This window comes from Alexandromys fortis, unplaced genomic scaffold, assembly GCF_014885135.2.
Source record: "Alexandromys fortis isolate MF-2015 unplaced genomic scaffold, M_Fortis_MF-2015_v1.1 scaffold_26, whole genome shotgun sequence".
NCBI lineage: Eukaryota > Metazoa > Chordata > Mammalia > Rodentia > Cricetidae > Alexandromys > Alexandromys fortis.
Window position 1 is genome coordinate 2,583,338 of NW_026067894.1, and position 24,288 is coordinate 2,607,625.

The 24,288-nt window shown below is 48.5% G+C and overlaps 2 protein-coding genes across 3 annotated transcripts in view; both read right to left on the reverse strand.

The window, feature by feature from the left end:
- Positions 1–1,552, reverse strand: part of Ubr4 (ubiquitin protein ligase E3 component n-recognin 4) — a 111,442-nt gene extending 109,890 nt beyond the window's left edge. The window contains exon 1 of the mRNA XM_050152447.1: positions 1,334–1,552. Coding sequence (XP_050008404.1) covers positions 1,334–1,509 — 176 coding nt within the window. The 5' untranslated portion in view covers positions 1,510–1,552. The remainder of the gene's footprint in view (positions 1–1,333) is intronic.
- Positions 1,553–5,710: 4,158 nt separating this feature from the next.
- Emc1 (ER membrane protein complex subunit 1) overlaps positions 5,711–24,288 on the reverse strand; it is a 23,744-nt gene continuing 5,166 nt past the window's right edge. Inside the window, exons 6-23 of one of the 2 annotated variants that reach the window (XM_050156787.1) lie at positions 23,600–23,726; positions 22,510–22,659; positions 22,040–22,207; positions 21,838–21,906; positions 21,482–21,541; positions 20,469–20,591; positions 19,279–19,375; positions 18,555–18,677; positions 16,780–16,979; positions 16,494–16,643; positions 15,556–15,717; positions 14,666–14,785; positions 13,388–13,525; positions 12,071–12,244; positions 11,353–11,563; positions 9,416–9,500; positions 8,282–8,411; positions 5,711–8,147 (exon numbers count right to left, since the gene is read on the reverse strand). In XM_050156787.1, coding sequence (XP_050012744.1) covers positions 7,968–8,147; positions 8,282–8,411; positions 9,416–9,500; positions 11,353–11,563; positions 12,071–12,244; positions 13,388–13,525; positions 14,666–14,785; positions 15,556–15,717; positions 16,494–16,643; positions 16,780–16,979; positions 18,555–18,677; positions 19,279–19,375; positions 20,469–20,591; positions 21,482–21,541; positions 21,838–21,906; positions 22,040–22,207; positions 22,510–22,659; positions 23,600–23,726 — 2,467 coding nt within the window. In that variant the 3' untranslated portion in view covers positions 5,711–7,967. Of the gene's footprint in view, positions 8,148–8,281; positions 8,412–9,415; positions 9,501–11,352; positions 11,564–12,070; positions 12,245–13,387; positions 13,526–14,665; positions 14,786–15,555; positions 15,718–16,493; positions 16,644–16,779; positions 16,980–18,554; positions 18,678–19,278; positions 19,376–20,468; positions 20,592–21,481; positions 21,545–21,837; positions 21,907–22,039; positions 22,208–22,509; positions 22,660–23,599; positions 23,727–24,288 lie in introns of both variants that reach the window. The other variant, XM_050156779.1, reaches the window with a different exon arrangement.

Consider the following 24,288-nt stretch of genomic DNA (forward strand, 5'->3'; position numbering starts at 1 on the left):
ATAATTCGATTAGATTATAAAATAGTAGGTTGGGGGTAGAGAGATGGCCCAGTGGTTAAGAGCACTTCCTGCTCTTCCAGGACCCAAGCTCAGGGCCCAGCACCAGCGTCAGGTGGCTCATAACTGCCCATAACGCCATCTCCAGGGAATCTGGAGACCTCTTCTTGCCTCCAATGGCATCCACATACACAGGATATACACGTACACATGGATTTTTAAAAAAAGAAAGACCAGTAAAATAAAAAGAGGCTACATAATTTGAGAGTAATACTTTTTGGTACTTGTTTACAACTTCAGAACATTATTAAACATAGTTAAGTAAGAAATTCTACCTGTTAAATCTTAAGTTAGCAGACTCAATCACTGTTTTATTATAAATTGTTAAGGAACCTTCATCCAAAGCATCACCATTACTGTGACAATTCTGACAATAACTGTGATAATTAATGCGTCAAACCATGAGCCTCTCTTGAGTAACACACAGCGGTTTCTAACTTTCCAAATAACATTTAGATATACTCTGTTGACCAACAAGCTAAAATGACCCGCTTAGCAATTTCAGGGAGTTACCGCGCAAGGTTTGGTTAGGAAAACGAAAGTAAGCAAACGGGCTTTAAAAGCTTGAGTCTACTATTAAACTCATCACAGAAAAGGCAGATACTAAGATCGCCCCCTTGCCATGAAGAAATACGACTCCTGCAATCCGACGATCTGTATAAAAAGGTAGTAGCATATAACAGCAAGACAACGAGCAGTCCCATAAGAGAATGAACGTATTTTATTGAGAAAGAGAAGGACTCGGCTCTCTGACACACGCAGTCACGGTGTAAAGTACGAGAGATGCAAAGTAAAACTAAAGTATTCAGTGATAACTAGAGGCTTCAGTCACAGAAACAGCACGTGCCCCCCAGTGATCAGAGCACCAAAGAAAGCCCGTTATTAAACTATGTGGTAGATCTCCAAAGTAAATCTCGGGCTCCGCTGGCAGGGAGAAATGCAAACTCATCCACGCCCTGACCTCAACACAGAGGGGCAGCCCGGAGACACCCGCCAAGAAGCACCTTGCACCTCAAAAACCAGTTCGCAAATGCTGGAGGCCACGCCCTCCAGCAAGGGCAGCCATAAAACTTTTGCTCTGGAGGGGAAATCGAGTCAGGAATGGTTTATGCTAGCCACGGGAGGAAACCTGGGAGCTCGAGTCTTCAGCGCCCGGCAGCCCCGAATGCGTGGGGTGGATTCCCGGCGGGAGGCTGCGGGGCAGCAGGGACTCACGACCCCGCAGGTTCTCCCCTCCCCCCCCACCGTGCTGCCCGTCGGCGCCGCCGCCCGGTACCTCTCGATGACTGAGGCCACCAGCTGCGGCAACTCCTTCATCTCAAAGGCGGAGTAGGACGCGGACAGTAGGGGCCGCACCGCCACCTCCCAGCCCGGGGTCGTGTCCTGCCCGGTCGCCGGGGCTCCGGGCACTGGAGCCGCTGCCGCCGCCTCGTCGCCGCCGCTCGTCGCCATCTTCCGTCGTACTACTGCGGCTCCCTCCGGGGGCTTGCCACCGGCCCAGCGCCGCCTCCCGGGAGGGGGCGGAAGTGACGCGATCGTGCGCGTCAGACAGGGCGCCGCGGGTCGCGCAACAAAAACGTAAGGTGCTGTGCCACCTCTGACTTCTCAGGGCAAGACCCGAGGCAATGCGCCTGCGCAGCACTGAGCGCTTCAGGGGGAGCCCTGGGAGAGATGCCCTGTGCGCGTGCGCTAGAAGAGCGGGCACCACTGCGCATGCTCGCAGGAGCATCAACTACTGCGCGGGCGCTGTTCTAAGGGGAAATATGGTTTCCAGTTTAAGAAAAAAATGAGTTTTGCGACTTGCATTCGGAAGAAATGTGCGAGCAGGCGGAATGGCGCCATCCTGGGCCGGTCAGGGACGACAAGAGACCAAAGCCTGCTCGCTGTTAACCGCTTCCTCTGCCCAGTGTACCACACGAGCAGCCGTTCTAGCGCTTGTGTGTTTGGGACCCTTCGGTAATAATCATGAGAAGAGGTTGTTGATCTTTTGAAATGTGGTCGCAGCCTTCTTCCCTGAGGCTCCAGACTGCTAGCTTTACCTCCGGAGCCATGGGCTCCCTATTTAGTACAGGTTGGCCTCGGACCTGAGCAATCCTTTATCTCCACCTCCGGTGGAATTACAGGTGTGGGTCTCCACGTCGGTTTATAACCCCGAAGGTGAGGGGTTATTTTTTTCGGGCGTTCCGCTGTAGCCCAGGCTGGCCTAAAACACAACACTCTTCTTTCAACCTCCCAAATACTGAGAAATTATAGGTGTGCTAAGCCACATCTGGTCATTGGAAGTAAAGGCAAGTCAAATATTTCTGACTTTTGGGTAACAAGAAGGCACTAGGAATAAACATCTTCCTTTTCAAACACATTTCCGTAGTGGAGATTTGTTCTTGTATTGTCTCAAAGACCTGGGATAACATCTGTGTTCTAAATTTAGAATTGAGGGGCTGAAGACAAGGCTTAGCAGAATTCCATTCTCAGCACCCAGGTCTAGCTGCTCCCTAAGATTCCAGTTCCAGGGGATCTGATGCCCTCTCCTGGACTCTATAGGAATCTGCATTCCCACGTGCACGTAACCCCCCCCCCCCCAAACACACATATGCTCATAAATCTTTTTAAAATGCTTTGTAGTGGCAATGCTGGGGAGGCAGAAGATTAACATAAATTCAAGGCCAGTCTGATCTAAATAGCAACTCTGTCTCAAAAATATACATTTAGATATCAAACACTGAAAAGCAGTTTAGATGAAGCACAAGTTTCATCAATATTCTGACCTGAAAAATAAGATAGGAACTACTGACGAGTAATATTTTAAGAATTAAAACTGAAAAGTAATGTCTTTTAAGCCTGAGAGGCTAGGGAAGTATCTGAGAACTTCAAATCGAAGGCACTAGAGAGAGAGTTCAGCACTTAGTACAAGCTGCTCTTCCAGAGACCCCAGATTGAATTCCCAACATCTATACTCACCAGTAACTCTAGCTCCAGGGAATCTAACATCCTCTTCTGCCCTTCCCCTGGACCTAGAGTTCCTAGTGGGACACGTCATACATAAATAAAAACATTTTTTTTTCAAGACAGGGTTTCACTATGTAGGCCCAGTTGTCCTAGAACTCAATCTGTAGACCAGGCTGGCCTCAAACCAGAGATCCACCTGCCTCTGCCTCCCAAGTGCTGGGATTAAAAGTGTGAGCCAACAGTGCCTGTCAAGAAAAATCAATTTTCAGGGAGCTGAAGAAATGGCTCTTTCAGAGGGCCCAGGTTCAGTTCTCAGCACCCACAACCATTCTAAGTCCAATTCCAAGGGATCTGATGCCTTCTGATCTGAGGGCATAGGTCATGAAAATGGCATACACACATATATACAGACAAAACATTCATGCACATAAAATAAGTCCTTTGAAAATCTTTTCAGTAAAATTTAAAAGCTGGCAGTAGTGGTGCGAGACTTTAATCCCAGCACTCAGGAGGCGGAGGCGCACAGATTTCTGAATTCAAGGACAGCTTGGTTTACAAAGCAGGTTCCAGGACAACCAAGGCTACACAGAGAAACCCTGCCTCTTGCATTGTTTGTCCTGAGATAAGCAGCCATGTTGGAAGGGCACAAAAGCAGCCCCTGGACTTTGTCTAGGACACTTCCAATGAAAGTCCCACTGTCCAGGGAACCTTTAAGTCACAGCTAGCACCAACTTGACACCCACGTGAGAAGACCATCTCCAGCCAGCCCAGCCTTCAGACACCTGGTAGTGACCAACATCTTGGTTACAGCTTCTTGAGCTGGAGTCACTCAACACCTCACCCACAGAAATTAATCAAGGGGAGAAACTGAAGATATGGCTTAGGGGTTAAAAGTGCAAGGCTGCTCTTGCAAAAAGACCCAGGTTCAGGTCCCAAAACCCACAATACAGCTCACAACTGTCTTTAACTCCAGTTCCAGGGGTCTGATCCCTCTCCTGGATCTTTGGGAACCAAACATGCACATGTTGCACACACATACACATCAAATCAAGATAAATATAAGAACATGCATGGTGAAACACACTTTAATCTCAGAACTCAAAAGGCAGAGGCAGGCAGAGCTTTGTTAAATTCAAGGGCAGCCTGGTCTATGCAGTGAGTTCCAAGACAGCCAGGGCTACACAGAGAGACACTGTATCAAAAACAAAACAAAAAATTAAAAATGAAAAACAGGATCTCTGAACTTGAGGCCAGCCTGGTCTACAGAGTGACTTCTAGGACAGCCAAGGATACACAGAGAAACTCTGTCTCAAAATAATAAATAAATGAACAGGGCTGTAAAGATGGCTTAGTGGTTAAGAGCACTGGCTGTTCTTCCAGAGGTCATGAGTTCAATTCCCAGCAACCACATGGTGGCTCAAAACCATCTGCAATGAGATCTGGTGCCCTCTTCTGGCATGCAGGCATACATGGAGGCAGAATGTTGTATATATAATAAATAAATAAATCTTTTAAAATAAATAAATAAACAAACCAGGCCAGGCGATTCCCAGCAACCACATGGTGGCTCACAACCATCTACAATGAAATCTGGTGCCCTCTTCTGGCCTGCTGCATACATGCAGGTAAACCACTGTATACATAATTAAGTAAATCTTTTAAAAAAAAAGCATTTTAAAAAAAAGTTTAAGATGAACTACTGGGAATTCTATGAAGGGTGGGTCACTTCCTGACCTTTAGCTACTTTACAATTCTGGCACTTAAGTAGAGAAAAACTAGAATCTTGCAGTCTAACTGTACTATGGAAACACAGCAGGCAGTATATGGGGCTGGACATGAGGCTCAGCCAGTAATAGCACTGGCTGCTCTTCCCAGAGGACTCAGTTCAGTTCCCAGGAACCCCCATGGTGGCTCACAATCATCCATAAGTCCAGTTCTAAGGGATCCAGCAACCTGTTCTGGCCTCCATGGACACCAGTCTGCATCACATAGATTCAGGGAAAACACTCAAAATGAATCCTAAAATAAAAACATGACAATGTGATAAGAACTGATGATGTCACTTAGCCATCTTACACAAAATTCACGCCAGTCTGTCTCAAAGTGAGTGCATAGTGGCATATGTCTTTAATCCAAGCATGTCTGTGTGCTCCAGGCCTGCCAGAGATGCATGGTGAGCCCTCATCATGAAACAAAAGCTAAAGCAGAAAAATGTAATGGGTATCACTATCTTTCCCTGGGTGAATTTCACAAAGCCAGTGAGGACAGGGCCTCTAGTTGTAAGTGTCAGATGCTCACCCCTTACACCAACTGGACAATTTACAAACAGAGGAAACTGGTTACCACCCACAAGGAAGTTGGCATGATAGCCTTATGCTCACAGAGGCCAGGAGAGGATATTGGATCTCCTGGAGGTGTAGTTACAGGTGCTTCTGAGGCACCCAGTACAGGTAATGCAAACTGAACTCGGGTCCTCTGAAAAAGCAGCAGATACTCTTAAGCACTGTGCCATCTCCCCACGCCCCACTCCTTTAAAAAAAAAAAAAAAAAGACAAGGTCTCATAGCCTACGCTGATATATAGCTGAAGATGTCCAAGTGCCCTATTATAGGGGTGTGCCTCCACATCTAGCTTTGGTCCCCCCCCATTTTAATGCAAAAGTATCTTCAAAGTAAACTCTAAAGACACATAACAGAGCTGAGGCCAGATCACTGATCATTGCTTTATTCCAGGGAGCATGGTCAACTGCATTGCCTTCCCTTCTTCAAAAAGAACAATCAGTACCAGGTTCACAAACAGGGAAAATTTAGGATTCTTTCATGTGTAGTACACAGGAGCCCTGACAAGAGTGCACACACCCCACACAGGAGCCCAGACAGGAGTGCACACACCCCACACAGGAGCCCAGACAGGAGTGCACACACCCCACACAGGAACCCAGACAGGAGTGTACACACATTCACACACGAGCCAGACAGGAGTGCATATACACCCCACACACGAATCCAGAGAGGAGTGCACACATACACACACACAAGTCCAGATAAGAGTGCACACACCCCACACAGGAACCCAGACAGAAGTGCACACACACCCCACACAGGAGCCCAGACAGGAGTGCACCCCCCCCACATGACCATTCAGGAGTGCACACACACACCCACATGACCATTCAGGAGTGCACACACACCCCACACACGAGCCAGACAGGAGTGCATATACACCCCCCACACGAATCCAGACAGGAGTGCACACATACACACACAAGCCCAGACAAGAGTGCACACACATCCCACACAAGAGCCCAGACAGGAGTATACACACACCCCACACACAACCCAGACAGGAGTGCACACACCCCCCACACAAGCCCAGACAGGAGTATACACACACCCCACATAGGCCCATTCAGGAATGCACATGCATCCCACACACGAATCCAGACAGGAGTGCACACACACCCCACACAGAAACCCAGCCAGCCAGTAGTACACACACATCCCACATAGAAGCCCAGCCCTAGTACACATAGCTAGTTCCAGGCCAGCAAGGGCAAAATAGTAAGACCGTGTCTCAAAAAATAAGTAAAAAGGTACTGGGGCTATAACTCAGTAGTAGAAGTAGAGTGCCCTGGGTTTGTCCCAGCATCCTCCTTGGAGGCCCCCCTTAAAACTTAATAAGATTTAAAAACTACTTAAGAAAAATAATAGCCCACATGGCTCACCTTATGGAGCACTCAGTGCAAAGAACCAGCCTAGCATGAGACCCTGGATTCTATGCCTAATGCCACACAGGAAATTATACCAATGAGATTTAAAATTTGCACACTACCAATATGATGGCAAACATCTATAATCCCAACACTGAGAAGACAGGCAGGAGGACTGCAAGTTTGAGGCCAGCCTAAGCTATAGGGCAAACCTCCACCTCAACAATAAATAAGGTTTTTCCTTAATAAAGGCCCTTTTTTTCCTAACAGGGCTATAGGGTGTCTGGGGCCTGCAGGAGCAATGAGATGCTGGGACCTCAAAATCTCATCAAGACTCAGATAATTTAATAGCTTTAAATAAAGCTTTAGTGCTGGCTGGGCGGTTGGTGGCACACACCTTTAATGCCAGCACTCAGGAGGAAGAGGAAGGCAAATCTTTGTAAGTTCAAGGCCAGACTGGTCTACAGAGCAAATTCCAAGATAGCCCAGGGATACACAGAGAAACCTTGTCTCAAAAAACCACAAATATTTAAATTTAATTAAAAAAAATGAAAAAAGGCTTCAGCCTTGCTATAGCTCAAGAGAAAAGCACAGGCTATGTGTGAGAAGCCAAATGACTGTTCTGTACTTGGCATTGATAGGCTGAAACAAACAGTGGCCAACCATACAAATGACAGCATGGAACAAAAAGTTTAGTTAAAATTAGTTCTGACTCAACATACGGATCCCTCACGTTCTGTGATATCAGAGAGAAGCCATTGGGTGGGATCAGTCCTGACTTAAGCTAAGAATGGCTTGCTCGGCCCCGTCAAGGTCAAGCAGCCAAGTGACCCTTTAAGGCAGAGCTGAGCTGACCCATCAGGCTTGGAAGCAAAAGAGGGAGAAGTTGTCAGAGGATTTCTAGTAAGGCTGGAGACACAGAAGGCCAACCAAAGTCAATTTAAACAGCCTCCGAAGAGAAAAACCAGAGGCCTCATAAAAGGAAAAAACAAAAGCAAAAAACCCCAGGTGGATGGGCCGATCAAGAAAACAGAGCAGTGGATCAGACGCATGGAGAGCCTGGCTGAGGTGGGTGTCTGTCCCACAAGGTCTGTGCGTCACTGTATCCCAGCAGCTCAACATGAAGGTCATCCTTTTCCACCAGACTCAAGTGAGATGAGAACCTAATCCAGCGTCACCGATCCACCAATCCACAGCCATAGCTCCTGGACTGACTGCTTCCCCGAGGCTCTCCACTCTGGCAGAATGCTCATGTTTTACCGCCAGGCTCGATTGAGGAGTTTCACCTGTGCCAGCCTCTTTGTGATCATGGTGGCAAAAACCAGGGCAAAAAGGACACTGCTGATTAGTACATAGTCATAGTCATCCTTCAGGACATCGAACTGCTTGGATGGGTAAACTCGAGTTTGGTAAATGTCCAAACCGTAGGCCACGACCTGAAAGACAGACAGAATGAGAACTGGGAAGGAAAGGTAGCCAGTGAGTCACCAGCACCTCAGAGTCAGTCAGGAAGGAGATGGGATCCTTAGGGCACAGAGCCACACTGCAGATGCCACACGGGGACACTCACCAGACAAGTGGACTCCAGGCCTGACGGTGCAGTGTAGATGCCTCGCATCCGAGAGACTGTCTGGTTATAGTTTATGAACCGCTCTGCGTGGATCTGGACATCCGGAGAATAAGGGATCAGGTTCTCCTCTCTGCAAAACACAGGAGGGGGACGGGGACTCTAAAAGCTCCTGTGAGACAGGGATCTCCTTCTTGGCTGTCATTCCTGGGAGCTGGGAAGGCTCCAGGACACACATCAAATCATGAATCTCCTTTGAGGAAGACCTGAGTTAGGTTGTCACAGATGCAGCAGCTAAAGGAACGGTGAAGGGCTATACGGAAGGCTGGCTGGAGAATTTGGTTAAGCATCAATTTGATAAGAACATATAACACAAGCCAGGCATGGAGTTGTATACCCAGAAATCCCAGCACTTAGAAAGCTGAGACAGAAGGACTGCCTCAAGTTCAAGGGCAGCTTGAGCTATAGGGATTTCCAGGCCACCCTGGGCCTCAATTCAGCTCATCTGCAGGAAACATGTCACCCTTCTTCTAGCTCCACCCCTCTCTTACTCCAAGCCATACTCCTCTGTTCTCCCACTGCCCAGCCCTCTGGGCGTCCCTAAGTGAAAAAACTTCAAAATATAGGGAGGAGACAGCCCCAGATGACATTGTTCACGCTAGTGGGAACAATCAACCAGCTCCAGGCCTCCCTTTCCAATCGGACCCTTCCTCATCTTCTTCCCTTCCTAGGTCTCCACCCTTCACTGCTCCCATTCAACAGCCTTCAGACTCAACAGACAGGACTTGAGGGCCTTGGTGCTGCTTCCTCTACCTGAAACATTCTCCCTCAGATACCATACAGCAAGCCTATGCCAGCCACCTTCAGATCACCTTTTCCCAGGGATTTCCCGGGCCTGATCTCAAATTCTCCCACACATCCTTGCGGCTGTCCTGTATGCGCTTCCTCTCTACCAGTGATTAACACCATTCAGTTTGCTGGCTACTTAATGTCACTTCCCACCCAGACACCAGCTCCAGGAGGCAGGGCTCATGGTCATTTGTTCACCTGAGACCCTAGCATGGCGGGCAGAGAACTAATATTATCAGTGGGATTAAAGTCCTGACAGTCAGGGCCTTCTGCCCACAACAGTCTCACCTGCTTTGTTCTGTTGGGATCTCAGGACGCCGGGGATCCAGCAAGGCCTTGGGAAGAGAAAGGATTGCTCCAGAAGGCAGCCCAACTGTACAGGAAGAAACGACGGTTCACATTTACCTGACCCTGAATGAGGGCTGGTTAGTTTACAATTAAGAGTTTAAAATAAACAAAGAGAAACATAGGTTGTCAAGGTCCCATTAAAAAAAAACACCTTTAATCCTGGCACTCGGGAGGCAGAGGCAGGTGGATCTTTGTGAGTTCAAGGCCAGCCTGGTCTACAAGAGCTAGTTCCAGAACAGGCTCCAAAGCTACAGAGAAACACTGTCTCAAACGCCTACACACACACCCCAAAAAATTCAAAACCAAAATGAAACCATCACATGGGTACAAATGAAGGCGCTGGCTCTGAAGACACTGATTTCCTCACATATTCTAGCTAACCTGAGGCCATGTGGGCTGCTGGGTAATGCAGCCAGGAAGGTAGAAGACCAAGCATTAGACAACATAAGTTTTATAATGGTGATCAAAGGTCCCATGATACCCAGAGCTGGCAAGTAACACCCAGTGCCAGTCAAAGCTAAGAGTCCCAAATGTCTTAAATAAACTCTAAACTATTACTGAGTCCTAATCTTAGACTCTACCAAATAAGTAAGTCTCTGGTTTCTACTCAAGTCTTTACAAGCTGTGTTAAGAATGACATGGGGTGGGGGCTATATAGGGAAAGATGGCTCAGTGGTTAAGAGCACCGGCCGTCCTTCCAGAGGACCAGGGTCCAATTCTCAATTCCCACACGGTGGCTACAACTACTTTTAACTACCTGTATCTAACTCCGGATCCAGTGAATTCAGTGCCCTATTCTGGCTTTCCTGAGCACCAGGCACATGTGGTACACAGATGTGTGCAAACACCCATATACACAATTTCTTTTTAAAGTTTAAAAAAAAAAAAATCACATCAGAGCTAGGCATGGTGATGAACACCTTGAATTCCAGCACCTGAAAGGCAGAGAGAGAATCTCTGGGATTAGAGGCCAACCTGGTCTACATAGTAAGCTCTGGGACAGCCAGGGTTTTATAGAGAGACTCTGTCTCAAAAACAAAAAAAAAATCAGGATGCTGAACATACAAGAGATGGAGGCAGGAGGATTAGGAGTTCAAAGCTACCTTGGGCCATGTAAAATCCTGTCTCAAACAACAGCAAAGAATGACATAAAAAGTCAGACACAGAACCGGGTGGTGGTGGCGCATGCCTTTAATCCCAGCACTTGGGAAGCAGAAGCAGATGGATCTCTGTGAATTTGAGGCCAGCCTGATCTACAAGAGCTAGGTCCAGGACAGGCTCCATACACAGAAGGACTTAGTTTCTGTGTGTGCGCTAAGGTCATAAAAAGTAGGAAGAGGACCATGTGGAAGAAGAGATAGTGGGGGTCAAGAGAAAGAGAGTCTAGGGAACGCCACACTACACAGAGTAGAAGAGGGACTTTGTAGAAGGTGGGAAGAGACCAGCAGAGGGGAAGAGCATGAATAAGAACAAAGAATATTGACACATTATTTTGTATGCTAATCTAAGAACATATTTTCAGCTAAAATAAACAGACATCAGGGATGGCTTTCTGAGATGCAAGAAAGAACCAAAGAAAGGAAATGGTTCATGAGCATCGAGTACTGAGCAAAGACTGTCAAATTTGAACTAAGCAAAGAGAAAGAGAACCAAATATCCCTGCTGGCAGTGCATCCCCACTACAGTGTGAACTCACTCTCCCTGCTGACACTGCATCCCCACTACAGTGTGAACCAGTCCCCCTGCTGGCAGTGCATCCCCACTACAGTGTGAACCAGTCCCCCTGCTGACACTGCATCCCCACTACAGTGTGAGCCCAATCTCCCTACTGGCAGTGCATCCCCACTACAGTGTGAAGCCCTCCTCCCAACACTCACTGAGCAAGTGCCGGCTGGTGATGCCCCGCTCAGTGATGGTAGCCTCCATGGCACTGATTGAAGAGGGGAAGATGTAGGACTGCTGGAGGACTTGGGGCAGCTGGGGACGGTCTAGGGAGCTGAAGGCAGTGGCATTATACTGCTCCGTGCCCTCGTAGAGCTCCAGGGCAGTTAGCTCATTGCGCCGCGCCTTAGAGTTCCAATACTGGTACTGTGGGGAGAAGGGGAGGCAGTTTGGGTTTAGTGCTGTATCAACCGGAAAGTGAAGGTTACACTACAGATGCCATTCACAGCAGCTGCAGACTAAGGGAAAAGACCCAGTTGTCCCCTGCTCTTCCTCCTTGTAGCAATCTAGGCTGTCCAAAGTTGTCCATGATACAGGAACTGCCAGGGTTATCTGGAGTCATAGTAACAGCAGCCACCTTCTAGAAGCTTATGAAGTGCAGTGTTCTGAGCTAGCCCAGAAGAGACTGCTACTGTCCCTACTTTACAATGCATCCAAAGAGCTCACAGATTAGTTCCAGGTTCTACACAGGAGAGGGAAGAGCAGAGCAAGGCCAAGCAGTCAGATATGGCCCCAGGTCCCACCCCATCTGGACCCTGTGCTGCTTTCCAGGGGCCTGAGGTCTTGAGAAAGCACAGTGGTTGCTGTTTCTGGGAAGAACGTAAGAGTCAGGGGCCTCCTGAGCTGCTCTGCGCCCTGGCAGTGACTCCTTACCACCACCCAGTTCTCTGAATGCACGAGGTGAACAGGGCCCTTGGCCTTCTTCTGCACGGAGGAGTGGATGATGCGCCCAGTGACACCATCAATGAGGAAGATGCCAATAAAGGTGCGCTCATGGTGAACATCTGTGCTCTCTGTCACCACAGCCAACAGGTTGGGGTTCAGACTCTAGGGAGAGAAACCACAATGACAAACTTTAGGAACTGTGATAGCATGTCATGTACTTGGCTCTCCGGTGAGCCCTGGGGCCTGAGGCCAATATGGAGCTCAACAGCTTGGTAAAGGAATCAGTATTGTGGAGCAAACTTGCTTTGCATATTCTAAGGACTGGGGCCCAATGCATGTCTTGCATGTCTCTTAACCCTCTCTGAAACCTTATGATACAGGCACCCCCCACAACATAGCTCTGAGGAGCAAACCCAGCTGCAAGTGTCTTTGCTGCGCCGTCAAGCTCACCACCACAGCTTTCTTTTGAGAAACAATGTCACTGTATAGTCTAAGCTGGCCTTAAATTTATAATCCCCCCACTTCAGCCTTCTGAGTGATGGAATTAAGAGTGTACCTTCCCTCCTATAAGGTAGTTTGTAGCCTCACAAATCACCTCAGTGAATTTCTGATGGACTGATTAACCTTTAGCCCCAGAAGACCATAGTCATACCTGTACTATTAATAAAACTAGCATCTAGCCGGGAGGTCACACAGCAAGCACTGGGAGATGACACCCACAACCAGAGGAGGAAGGTATATTTGTTTAGGCTGGGCACATAGCTGGACGGCAGAGTACTTTTCCTAGCATGGCAGAAGCCCTGAGTACATCTACGGGACACACGCACTTCACAGACAAAATCAGTACACAAAGGAATCAATGGCTTGACCAGAACTCCAACACTTACTTTCCCTAAAGCCTTACTACTTGGGCCAGCAAAATGCCTTAGCAAGTAAAGACAGTTGCCACCAAGCCTCCCATCAACTGAGTTCCTACCCCAGGGCCCACATGGTGAAAGGAGACAGCCAACTCCCGCAAGTTGTCCTCTGACCTCCACACACATGCCACAGTACATGCCCCATTCACATAAATACAAAGTAAATAGGCAACAAAATAATAAACAGGGCTTGTTAGTGCACGCCTTTAATCCCAACACCCAAAGGCGGGGTGATCTCTGTGAGTTCAAGGATAACCTGGTCTACAAAGTTTCAGGACAGACAACCAGGGCTACAATATGAGACTCTGTCTCACAAAAAAAATAATAAATCTAAAAATTATACATATTAAAAGCCGGCCTTCCTCATTGTCAGGCTGCTGCATCATACCTTATAGAGCACACTTCGATCCCCCATCACCCGGCCCTGGGAGTGCACGTGCTCGCTGCTGCGCTTCCCCTTCACCTTGACGACCCGCTGCACTTCTGGGGGAATGGTGAGCTCCCAACTCAGTTCCGTAGTGAGATCCTAGGGAAGAACAAGAGCACGTGTGATTAGGAGATCACAGGATCAGAGATGCAGCCAAGAGCACATGTGATCAGGGGACAGGCCTGGGCCAGAGACACAGTCAGAGGCATCCCACAGCTGACCCAGCCTGCAGTACATAATGGTGCATGAGGCCTGTGCACTAGAGGACCAGAGAAACAGTAAGAGGCATCCCACAGCTGACCCAGCCTGCAGTGCAGTACCTCAGGGTCTGTGTACTAGAAAGACCAGGAACAGACCTGGCTTAGGCTAGACGGATAGAAAAGTCAGTGACATGATTGCTGAGTTTGATTCCCATGCCCAGATAAAGGAAGTCTGGTGGTGGCTGCACTGTAATTCCAGCACAGCGAAGATGGAGAAAGAAGGACCCCAGAGGGGTCATGAGACACACTGATGCATGTGCCCACACAGCGAACAGGTAGCAAGGACAACTGGAAATGGGATACAGGGATGTGTATATATGAGGGTGTTTTGCCTGCATTTATGTTTGTGCAGCACAGGAGGTCAGAAAAGTATTGGATTCCCCTGGGGCTAGAGACACAGTTGGCGGTGCTGCCATGTGGGTGGTGGTAACAATCCAGGTCCTCTGGAAGAGTGGCCAGTGTTCTCCATCACTGAGTCATCTCTCTGGCCCCTCTGATATTTTTAATAAAAATTATATTAATAGGGGCTGGAGAAATGGTCCAGGGGCAAACAACTATCTGAATCATGAACCCTGGTTGCATGCTCTCTTTCAGAGACAGCAGCAAGGAAAGACAGTTAGCTGGGTGTTACTCAACTTCTCCAAGCTAGAGGAGTTTCACCCCAGCTTTTGAATCTATTTATTTATAAATAGAATGATAGAAATTTACTTAAGGCTGCCTTTAGCCTCAGTGGGAGAACCAGTGCCCATAGGAACAGGATTTCCACCAGGCTGCAGCCTGTGTGGCCAGGCTGTCGTAATTGCTGGCTGAAATAGCAGTAGATTAAGGCACAGTCCCTGTGCTAAAGTTAAAACAACAACCCAGTATAAACCCAGTATGAAATGTGTGCCTTTGAATCGGGCACCAGGGCCACTGTTTAACCAAACAACAGGAAAGACCCACAGCACCTCCCAAGGACAGTCAGCTGCTTCCTCCCTACCTTCCGAAGCCGGTATCCACTAAGCCGCCCCTGCTCTGCATCCACCAAGTAGAAGAAGATGGAGGGGGCAAGTTCATGCAGCTGTCGCAAGACATTTCGAGTAGCTGGAAAAGCTGTGACCTTGAAAACACCCAGATAGCCCAAAAGTGTTAAATGTAAGTTCAGAAACCTTGAAGCCCATTTCTCAAGAACCACTAGTGTTTACCCACTAAAGAAAGCTTTTAAGCATAAAACAGTGAACCATAAAACCAGTCACTGGATCTATTTAAGGCTTAAATATGGCTCTGTTAAGAACTTCAGTGTTGCTGGGCAGTGGTGGCACACACCTTTAATTCCAGCACTTGGAGGCAGAGAAAGGAGGATCTCTTTGAGTTAGAGGCCAACCTGGTATACAGAGCAAGTTCCAGGACAGCCAGAACTACACAGAGAAACCCTGCCTCGAAAATCAAAAACCAAAAGCCAAACAAACAAAAGAAGCTCAGTGTTAGGGACTGGAGAGTTAGCTCAGTGGTTAAGAGCATATACACTGTTCTTCCAGAGGCCATGAGCTCAAGTCTTAGAATGCATATCAGGTGACTTACAACCACCTATAGCTCCAGCTTCAGGGTGATCTGATGCTTCTGGCCTCTACAGATACCTGCACTGATGTGCACATATAAACACAAAATTCAACTAAAAAACAAAACAAAACAAAACTGGCCATGTATAATGAGTGGCGTGTGCCTTATGAACTTGGGTGCTCACAAGGGTAGTCATGTTGCTAAGGGTGGCCCTGACACCCCGAACATGTGCTATCTGGTAAGTGGGCCACCTCTGTCCCAGTGCATGTCTGACAACCCATCCCAAACCCAGCTCCACACAGAAGACTCCACCCACCCAAGACAAAGCACCTTGTATTCATCGTCCACCAACAGCAGCACCTTCGCGTAGTCTTGATCCATGACTGGGAGAAGTAAGGACTGCAAGATGGGGCGCTTCAGCACTGGGGGAGCCACCTGGCTCCACTTGCCAAAAATGGGGTTGAAGACAAACAGAGAGCTCATTCCTGTTTCCTACAATGGGCAGAAAACAATCAGATCCAAACACAGAAGGAAGAAACGTCCTACAGGTAACCCAGCAATGTTGAGACATCAGCTGAACTCCCTGCTCTCTGGTATCTTAGTGGAGAGTAAACTCTTGGTCAAAGATGACTGGTTCCCTAGGCTGATGTGAAAAGGGAAAAGGCTGGACTGATGCTGGCTCCAAATCTAGCTAAGCAGTAGCATGAAAAAGAGCAAATCTAAGTCAAGACCAGGTCAAGGTAGCAGTGCACGCCTGTAATCCAGCACCTTCAGATCTCTGCAAGTTCCAGGCTAGCTTAGTCTATATAGCTGCTTTCAAGTCAGTCAGGGCTACATAGTGAGACCCTGCCCCCAAAACAACAAGTCAAGCATAATTCAGCAATTTAAGATTGCTGGATTCAAAAGAGGATCTTCCAAACCCCACCTCACAATACAGCTAGAAGGGGTCCATGAAAATCCATTCAAAAATCCTAGAGGCAGAAACCACAGTGTAGCTTTGTGCCCTGTTTCCTCTCAGAGAGAAAACAGCCACTCAGCTATCAGGAACAGCCTCGCTGGAAGGGAAAGCACTGGCTGAAGGAGGATCTGGCTCCTAACCAGTTCCACCTCAGAGCTGGAGGGTCCCTCCACCCAGGCCAGAAAATGGCAGAAACAAGATTTCCAACCCAAGAGCTTCTCATGGAATGATCAAGGCATGGGAGAAATTTCAACTGTGAAACACGCAAAAGGCAACACACAGAGGCTCCAGGCAGCATGCCTGGCCTCACCTTGTCCTTCACCAGCAGCGTGCACTGAGGCGGGTGGGGAAAATGAGCAGTAGTCCTCTGGACCAACAGCTTAAAGGAGGAGTCCGGCTTGACATTGGGCAGATACTGTTTCCACAGAATGGTGCCAGAGCTGCTCTCGATGCCAAAGAGCTGCAAGATAAATGAACCCTTGGCTTACACCTAGAAAGAAACTGAAGAATTGATTCGATCCTTGCAAACTGGAACAAAGCAAGCCTGCTGCCACTGCCTGCACCCGAGGTTTACTGCCTACGGCTCATGTGCTCACCTTGCCTGAAGCTGTTACCATCACTATCATCTTCTGCAGGTTGAACTCATCTCTGGCCAATGTGTCAATGTTGATCTCATTCTTAATCTGGCTTCGGGGCTTGCGAGCGTCGTAGAACATCTTCCAGAGATGGGAAGTCCAGGCCTGGAGCAGGATGAGCTGAGACGACAGGCGTTTCAGGAACATCCCCAGCAAGCCGTCTGGGGTTGGGGAGAAGGAAGGCACTCCCATCAGACTAGGAGTCCAGCAAGATGTGTGCTTCCCAGGAGGGACTTCTCCCTCTCCTACAGAACCTTCCAGTCATTCGCGTTCCAGGCCACAAGTTCAAGGTGCAGTCTGTGTAAGATGCCAGCCGTCCCACACTCTGGTACAGCCATGCACAAGCTTCTGGAACCTCCTTACCTGGTTCTTAGGACTTCACCTGCCTTAAATCTTGTAATAGGAGACTAAGGGTAAGGAATCAGCCATGTAGGATGTAGTCATGCTGGGATGACCAGGGGAAGACATCTGGGTGCACAGCAAAGCCAGAGACCCCTCAGGGTCTCAGGAGCAGTGGGAGCAGGTGCATGCATGAGTGGTGCCTCCATCTCCCAGTGCTTCATTCTTCTTTGTTAACCTGCTCCCAGCATCCCTTCCTGCAATCTATTCCTAAGGCCATCATCCTCCCTTGTCCCTGACTCCATTGGTGAGGCATCTCCCTGAAAGTGTCCCTCATTAGAGATGTGACAGGTGCATGATACCTTGGTTACCATGGTAAGGAGGGTCTTGGGAGTCTCACAGGCCCAAATTAAATCCAGGCTGTGTGACACTGAGAAAAATGCTTACTCTTTGTGCTTCTGGTCCCTCATCTATTACATGACATGCAATTCAGAGGCTTGTTACAAAGAACAGATCAAATGACACCCATTTGGATTGGGTATGGTGCCTGGTACATGAGAAGTGCTCAGAGTATTATCTTTAGTCAGGCAGTGGTGGCACACGCCTTTAATTCCAGCACTCAGGAAGCAGAAGCAGGCAGATCTCTGTGAGTATTATCTTTGTTCATTTCCACCAACCTCAACTCAAGGAGAGGCAGAGAAGCAAGCCACAAGCAGAGCAGTCCACACATACAGGGTGTGTGTCTCACTAATGCAAGTTAGAAAATTGACCAAACGCTAGTCATGTGGGCAAGCAAGGCGCAATGGGCAGCAAAAAGCAGCATTTACCTTGAATCGCTGGGTCCAGCAGCAGAAATAGATAGTAAAGTCAAATTAATTCTCAGATTAAGAAAACATATAACACCTAGCAGTGTACCTGACCCAGAATTCTCAACAGTGGCCTACTAGATAGTGGGCAAAGTGGACTGGGGGAGCTGGGAGAGGGAGAACACGGCGGGACAGACACACAGGAATAGACTGGAGAGGAATGAATCATGTTCATCAGATGCCCATCAATGGAGCCACCGCTGACTCAGAGAACACAGGGCTATGTCCAGTCAGCTCTCTCTAGACACATGTGGCTGTTGCATTTGGGACAATGGGTAGAAGTGTCTGACATGGAGCCTGACAATTTTTAGCACCCCAGGCAATGACACTTGGAACTAACTATAAAGTGAAGACATTGTTGTCTCTAGAGGGACTCAGTGAAACAGTAGCTGCATAAACCACTGGGCTACTGATGCACTGAAGACTAGATGCGGGACTCCTTCAAAACATCTGTCTGAACCAGAAGCTGGGGGCACAGTTAGATTCATAAACCCAGCTAACCCTCCCTGTGTAGCCTCCCTAGGATCATACCTGCCTTCTTGCCAAATTCTCCTTCCAGTTCAGCCTGTGCCCCGGTCAGGGGGAGGTCCACCATCTCCAGGCACACCACTTCTGCCAGGGACTCCTCTCGGCTCCACAACACCACCTTCCCAGCTAAAAGAAACCAGTTTGTGAAAGCTCAGCCTGGCTACCTAGCCCTGAGGAGACTCTTAAAGGTATCTCAGAGTTCGAGTCTTATGCAAAAGATCTCATGAACTGGGGTCAAGAGTCAAGCGAGAAAGATTTTGTATCTCATTTCATGGCCCTAAAGAACTGCGACAGACACACAGACAGAATATTGTATACATAATAAATAAATAAATATTTAAAAAGGGGGGGAGGGGCTGGAGAGATGGCTCAGTAGTTAAGAGCATTGCCTGCTCTTCCAAAGGTCCTGAGTTCAATTCCCAGCAACCACACGGTGGCTCACAACCATCTATAATGGGGTCTGGTGCCCTCCTCTGGCCTGCAGGCAGGCAGAGAGAATATTGTATACATACTAAATAAATATTTAAAAAAAAAAAATAACTGAGAAAATTCTCAGGGTACGCTGTTCTTGAACCTTTCCCATGCCTGTGCACGCCCCCGCCCCAGCCCCGCCCCACACTTACACACACATACACACATACACACACACACAAAACACACACATCTCTACTGCACACGACTGGAATCCAGAGCAAGTAGAAACACAATGGCTGTACAGGGCACTCACCTAGCTGCTGCAGGAACAGCTGCAGATGGTCCTGTGTCTGCACCAAGGCCCGGTAGCCCACTGAATCATCTTTCTTCAAGAATACCTGGATGTACAACTATAAACAGGACAGTAAGAAGCCGGATGGCTCCAAGGCATTGGACCCCAAGATTCAAAGGGTTGGGAGTTCAGGCCACAGCATGACATGATGTCTAGACAATACAATGATCATCTGGCCACCAGCAAGAAAGCACATATTCTTCAGAGTCAATGCAACAATGAGCTAAGGCTCTCTCTGGTCTGTCTATGAAGGGCAGCAAGTACTTGATGGGACTGCTATCCCTTCATGCCCCAGTTGCACCCCACATGGTGAGTGGGAGGCCAGGCCAGGAGCATCCCAGAAGCTGAGGGACACGATTCAATATCCCCAAAGGACAGTGGGTGGGTACATGTGGAAAGTCAGTCTGGAGTCTGAACCCCAGAAACATGTCTTGCTAGCTCCATGATTTGAAATACTGTAGGTCATGGGCACATTTACAAACCAGGTCAGTAATAACCAATCCACAAGACTGCCAAGATACCATAGGGATTAACACAAAAACAAAAAGGGCTTCGCACACTCAGGGCAAAACAACAGCAGCAGGGCTGGAGGGTCAGAGAGCTTACTATTCCTGAAGAGGGCACCAACATGGCAGCTCACAACTATCTGTAACTCCAGGATCAGGGGATCAAATGTTCCATGTACGCATGTGGTGCACATACACACATGCAAGCAAAACACTCATACACATAAAATAATAATCTAAGCCGTGTGGTGGTGGAGCACATCTTTTATCCCAGTACTCAGGAGGCAGAGGCAGGCGGATCTCTGTGAGTTTGAGGCCAGCCTGGTCTACTAGAGAGCTAGTTTTAGGACAGCTAGGGCTGTTACAAAAAACAAATAAATAAACAAACAAACACATGGATGAATGTATGTATGTATGTATGGATAGATGGATGGATGGATGGATGAATGGGTGGATATATAAAATAATAACAAATAAATCTAAAGCAACAATAGCAGCAACAGTTTTGCTGTTATTTATAAACAGATAATGGCTCTGGAGGAACTAGGAGTCTTGTTCTTAAAGCCTAATCCAGGGCAACAACTAGCCCCAAAGACATGAAGCCCACAGAACAGAGTAAGAAAGCCAAAGCTGTCTGTCGCTTACCCGCTCAGGACGAGTGCCCTTCTGCTCCAGGCTGAAAGAAATTGCAGTGTCTAGCAGCCGCCGACCTGTCTCCACTAAGTAGAGGTTAATGGTGTAGGTTTGGTTGAAGCAAGCCAGAGAATCCTAGAGGTACACACAGCACAGGTCAACAATCAAGTCCCCTACAGCATGTCCAAGCACAAATCCCCGAGAGAAGGACTAGGTCAGAAGGGAATCGTGAATAGTGAGAAGAGCGCCAAATCCTACGGTGGAAACAAGGTTGCTCACTGAATAAACAAGATCACAACTATAGTGTGCACCCCAGAAAGGAGCCAGAAGCCAGGTGTGGTAGCACACAGCTTTAATCGCAACACTTGAGACAGAGGCAGGCTGATCTCTGAGTTTGAGGCTAACCTGATCTACAGAGTGAGTTCCAGGACAATAAAGGCTATATAAAGAAACACTATCTCAAAAGACAAAAAACAAGAAAATAAGAAAGCCATCTGTATACAACCACTATGCGAGCTTGTAAAGGGAGCCAGTGTGTACAACTACCATGTACATCTCGGCAGGCCCTAAGTGTGTACAATTGCCATGTACATTTTTGAAGGCAGCCGGTGTGTACAGTGAGGCAGAGTGGTCCCAGATTGGCACTGTGGATGGGGAAAGAAGGGAAAAGCCCCAGGCATGAGGCCACAACCAAGACTGTGCCTATAGTTAGGACCTTCACTGCCACCAAGTGTACCATAAAATGCCACCTGGCTTTGCCAGCTATGGAAATCCAGGGGAATGGCGAAGCTGAGGTTCAGAGAAGGAAATAAGGAGGACAGATCCCAGGAGTCTACCTCCTCATCTTGCCACGAGAAAGGACAAGATGTGCCACTTAAAGGACAGTACTTAGACCACCTGAAGCTGGGAACTCAAGAGGACCTGCAAGCCTCAGTTGACCTGGGCTTCCTTGGGTGGCCTCCTGGGTCCCCCTGTCTGCCACCCCACCCAGTAACACGCCCTGCCCGCCCAATGCCACATCCTACCTGTGTCCTAGATGTCTCAGAAAAGCTCGCTGTATTCCTGTCCCCAGCACTCCCAGGTTTCTGCTAGAGGTAGATGTGAAGACACTCAGCCAAAGGGTTACTTCCCAGACACTCTGTCTCCTCAGCAGTCAGAAGGCAAATCTTACCTCTCATGCCCCACCCCCACAGGCCTATGAACCCTAAGTCTGCAGGGAGAGGAGGGGAGCCACAATAGGATGCCATTCCTAGTGAGAAAGAGACTGTGGAAAGAGTTCATCTTTCTGCAGCCTCCTACCCCTGTGCACAGGTGAACAGACTCTGACTTCTGACCGCGAGGGGCCCCGCAGAGAGAGCTGTCATGCACGTATGGTACTCACTTCAGTGCGACAGGTCATGACAGCAGCCACCGTCTTCTCTCCAGTGGTGGCGAAGCTCACCAGAGTGGCCTGTAAGGAACGTTAGGGATCAGTTTCCAGACAATGGGATGTAAGGCAAATGTGTCTGGATTCCCAGTTCTGCCTCCTCCCAGCTTTGTCCTGGGAGACCTTCTGGTCCCAGCAAGCACACTGCTGCGGTTACCTGGGGAAAGTTTGTGAGCAGTATCACAGAACCGTTGTAGTAGTTCAGCAGAGCGTAGTGGCCAGGGGACAGCTGTAGGAAGAACTGGGACCGAGAAGGAGCCATTGGGCTAGGCTGTGTGGGCAGCACTCGGGGCTGGAATCCACTTCCAAATTCCAAGTCAGGAGACTGGGTGGAGAGGAGAAGCAAGAAGAAAAGTGGGATGCTTACCCCTCCCAGACCATCAAACCAGGACCTCTGTCAAGCCTTGCCAGGGAGCAGTTCTAGACTAGGACAGATAGCTCCAGAAGCTCCTGCTCAGGTTCCCAAAAGGAGACAACGCCCTATACTCTGAAGACAGCTCAGCCAGAGGCCTACACCCTCCCCATGGCTGTCACAGCTCAGGAAAGCAGCAGTAACCTCACAGGGCAACCATGTAAGCTCCTGGCGCCACAGAGGGGACCCCTCAGACCAGGAGTGCAGCCTCTCACCGGCAGCGGGATCTGCCGCAGTTCCCACTCTGTCTCCAGGGCCAAAGTGTGGAGGGAATGTGAGCTAGGGTCAGGGCACACCAGGACGGCATCATCGACCACACCACAGGACCCAGTGAGACGCTGCAGCCATGGAGTCCAAACCCTGACCTGTGGAGAAGTTCATGACAGACTCATGAGGATCACAGGGGCCCTCTCAGCAGATCCATAGAACCACAGCTGGAATGCGCAAAGGATCCCAAGATCAAAATGCACAGCTGGCCAAAAGCATGGCTGGTTCGAGAGGCTCTTCCCGTCCTCACCCACCTCCATCAACCTCCAAAGCTCAAGTACTCAGCAGGAGTTTGTGTTTGGTCACTGGGAAAATGCACCCAATAACAGTAAATGCCTGATGGCCCAGAGGGGTGTCAGATGTGGCTTCCTGTAATCATTTAATAATCACCTTTGGGGGCTGGAAAGGTGGCTCAGTGGTTAAGAGCACTGGCTGCTCTTCCAGAGGTCATGAGTTCAATTCCCAGCAACCACATGGTGGCTCACAACCATCTGTAATGAGATCTGGCACCCTCTTCTGGTGTGTGAGCATACATGGAGGCAGAATGTTGTATACACAATAAATAAATAAATCTTTAAAAAAAATAATAATAGGGCTGGAGAGATGGCTCAGAGGTTAAAAGCACTGGCTGCTCTTCCAGAGGTCCTGAGTTCAATTCCCAGCAACCACATGGTGGCTCAAAACCATCTGTACTGACATCTGGCGCCATCCTCTGGCATGCGGGCATACATCGAGGCAGAATGTTGTATACATAATAAATAAATAAATCTTTTTAAAAAAAAATAATAATAATAATCACCTTAGAAGAACTTAAAGGGACAGTGCCTAGATCAGAATAGCTTCCCAGCCAGCCCAAAAGAGCACCGTGTGTTAACAGAGTGCTTTAAACTCATGCTGAGGACAAGCCAGCAACAGACGGGCATCAGGAGCAGAACACAGGCAGCTTTTGCAGCTGCCCCGCCGAAGTCTTGAACCCCCATGCAAAGAAGGCCTCTACCAACTCCTTCCCACCCACCAGGAGCCAGATGCCCTCTGTACCTGCTGAACAATCTCTCCATCCTCCACATTAAACTTGACAATGTTCACATGGCTGAAGGGAACGATGCCAAGGGCCCACACCATCCCGGAGCCGTAGGAATACACCATCTGGTAGTGGATGCTGTCACTAAGAAAGGGAAGAGAAGACAGGGCCACCGACTTAGCCTTTAGACTTGAGCTTCCCCAGGGCTTCCAAAACCATGTTGCCATTTCCTAGTGGATGTTGTCACGAGCTGAAAACCCCCAAAGAGAGATTGTGCGCCTCACAGAGCCTTCGCTTGTAGGTTCTTTGCTGCTGCCATGCGCAGTGCTAAGGATTAAACTCAGGGCCTTGCGAATGTTAGGCAAGTGTTCCACACTCAGCCCCATCCCTAGCCTTGCTTTTGTCTTGAATTTGAATTTCTCATCAACATTTCAAACTGGTATCACATATATAAACCAGATAGTCAGCTTTTCCTAAATGACAGAAGTGGCATGCCTCCATGTATGTAGGGCACCACACACCGGTTGTCTAAGGCTATGGAGGTAGCTCAGGCACACTGTAGTGCCCTTAGGCCCCATCAGGTAGGCCAGACACACACGATATTTTGTTCTTCTTCCTGTAGGACATTGACTTTTGAGGCTTGGGGAGGTCTGTCTTTTTCCTTGCCACCATGCTCAGCTAAGAATTTGGTGGGTTTTTTTTTTTG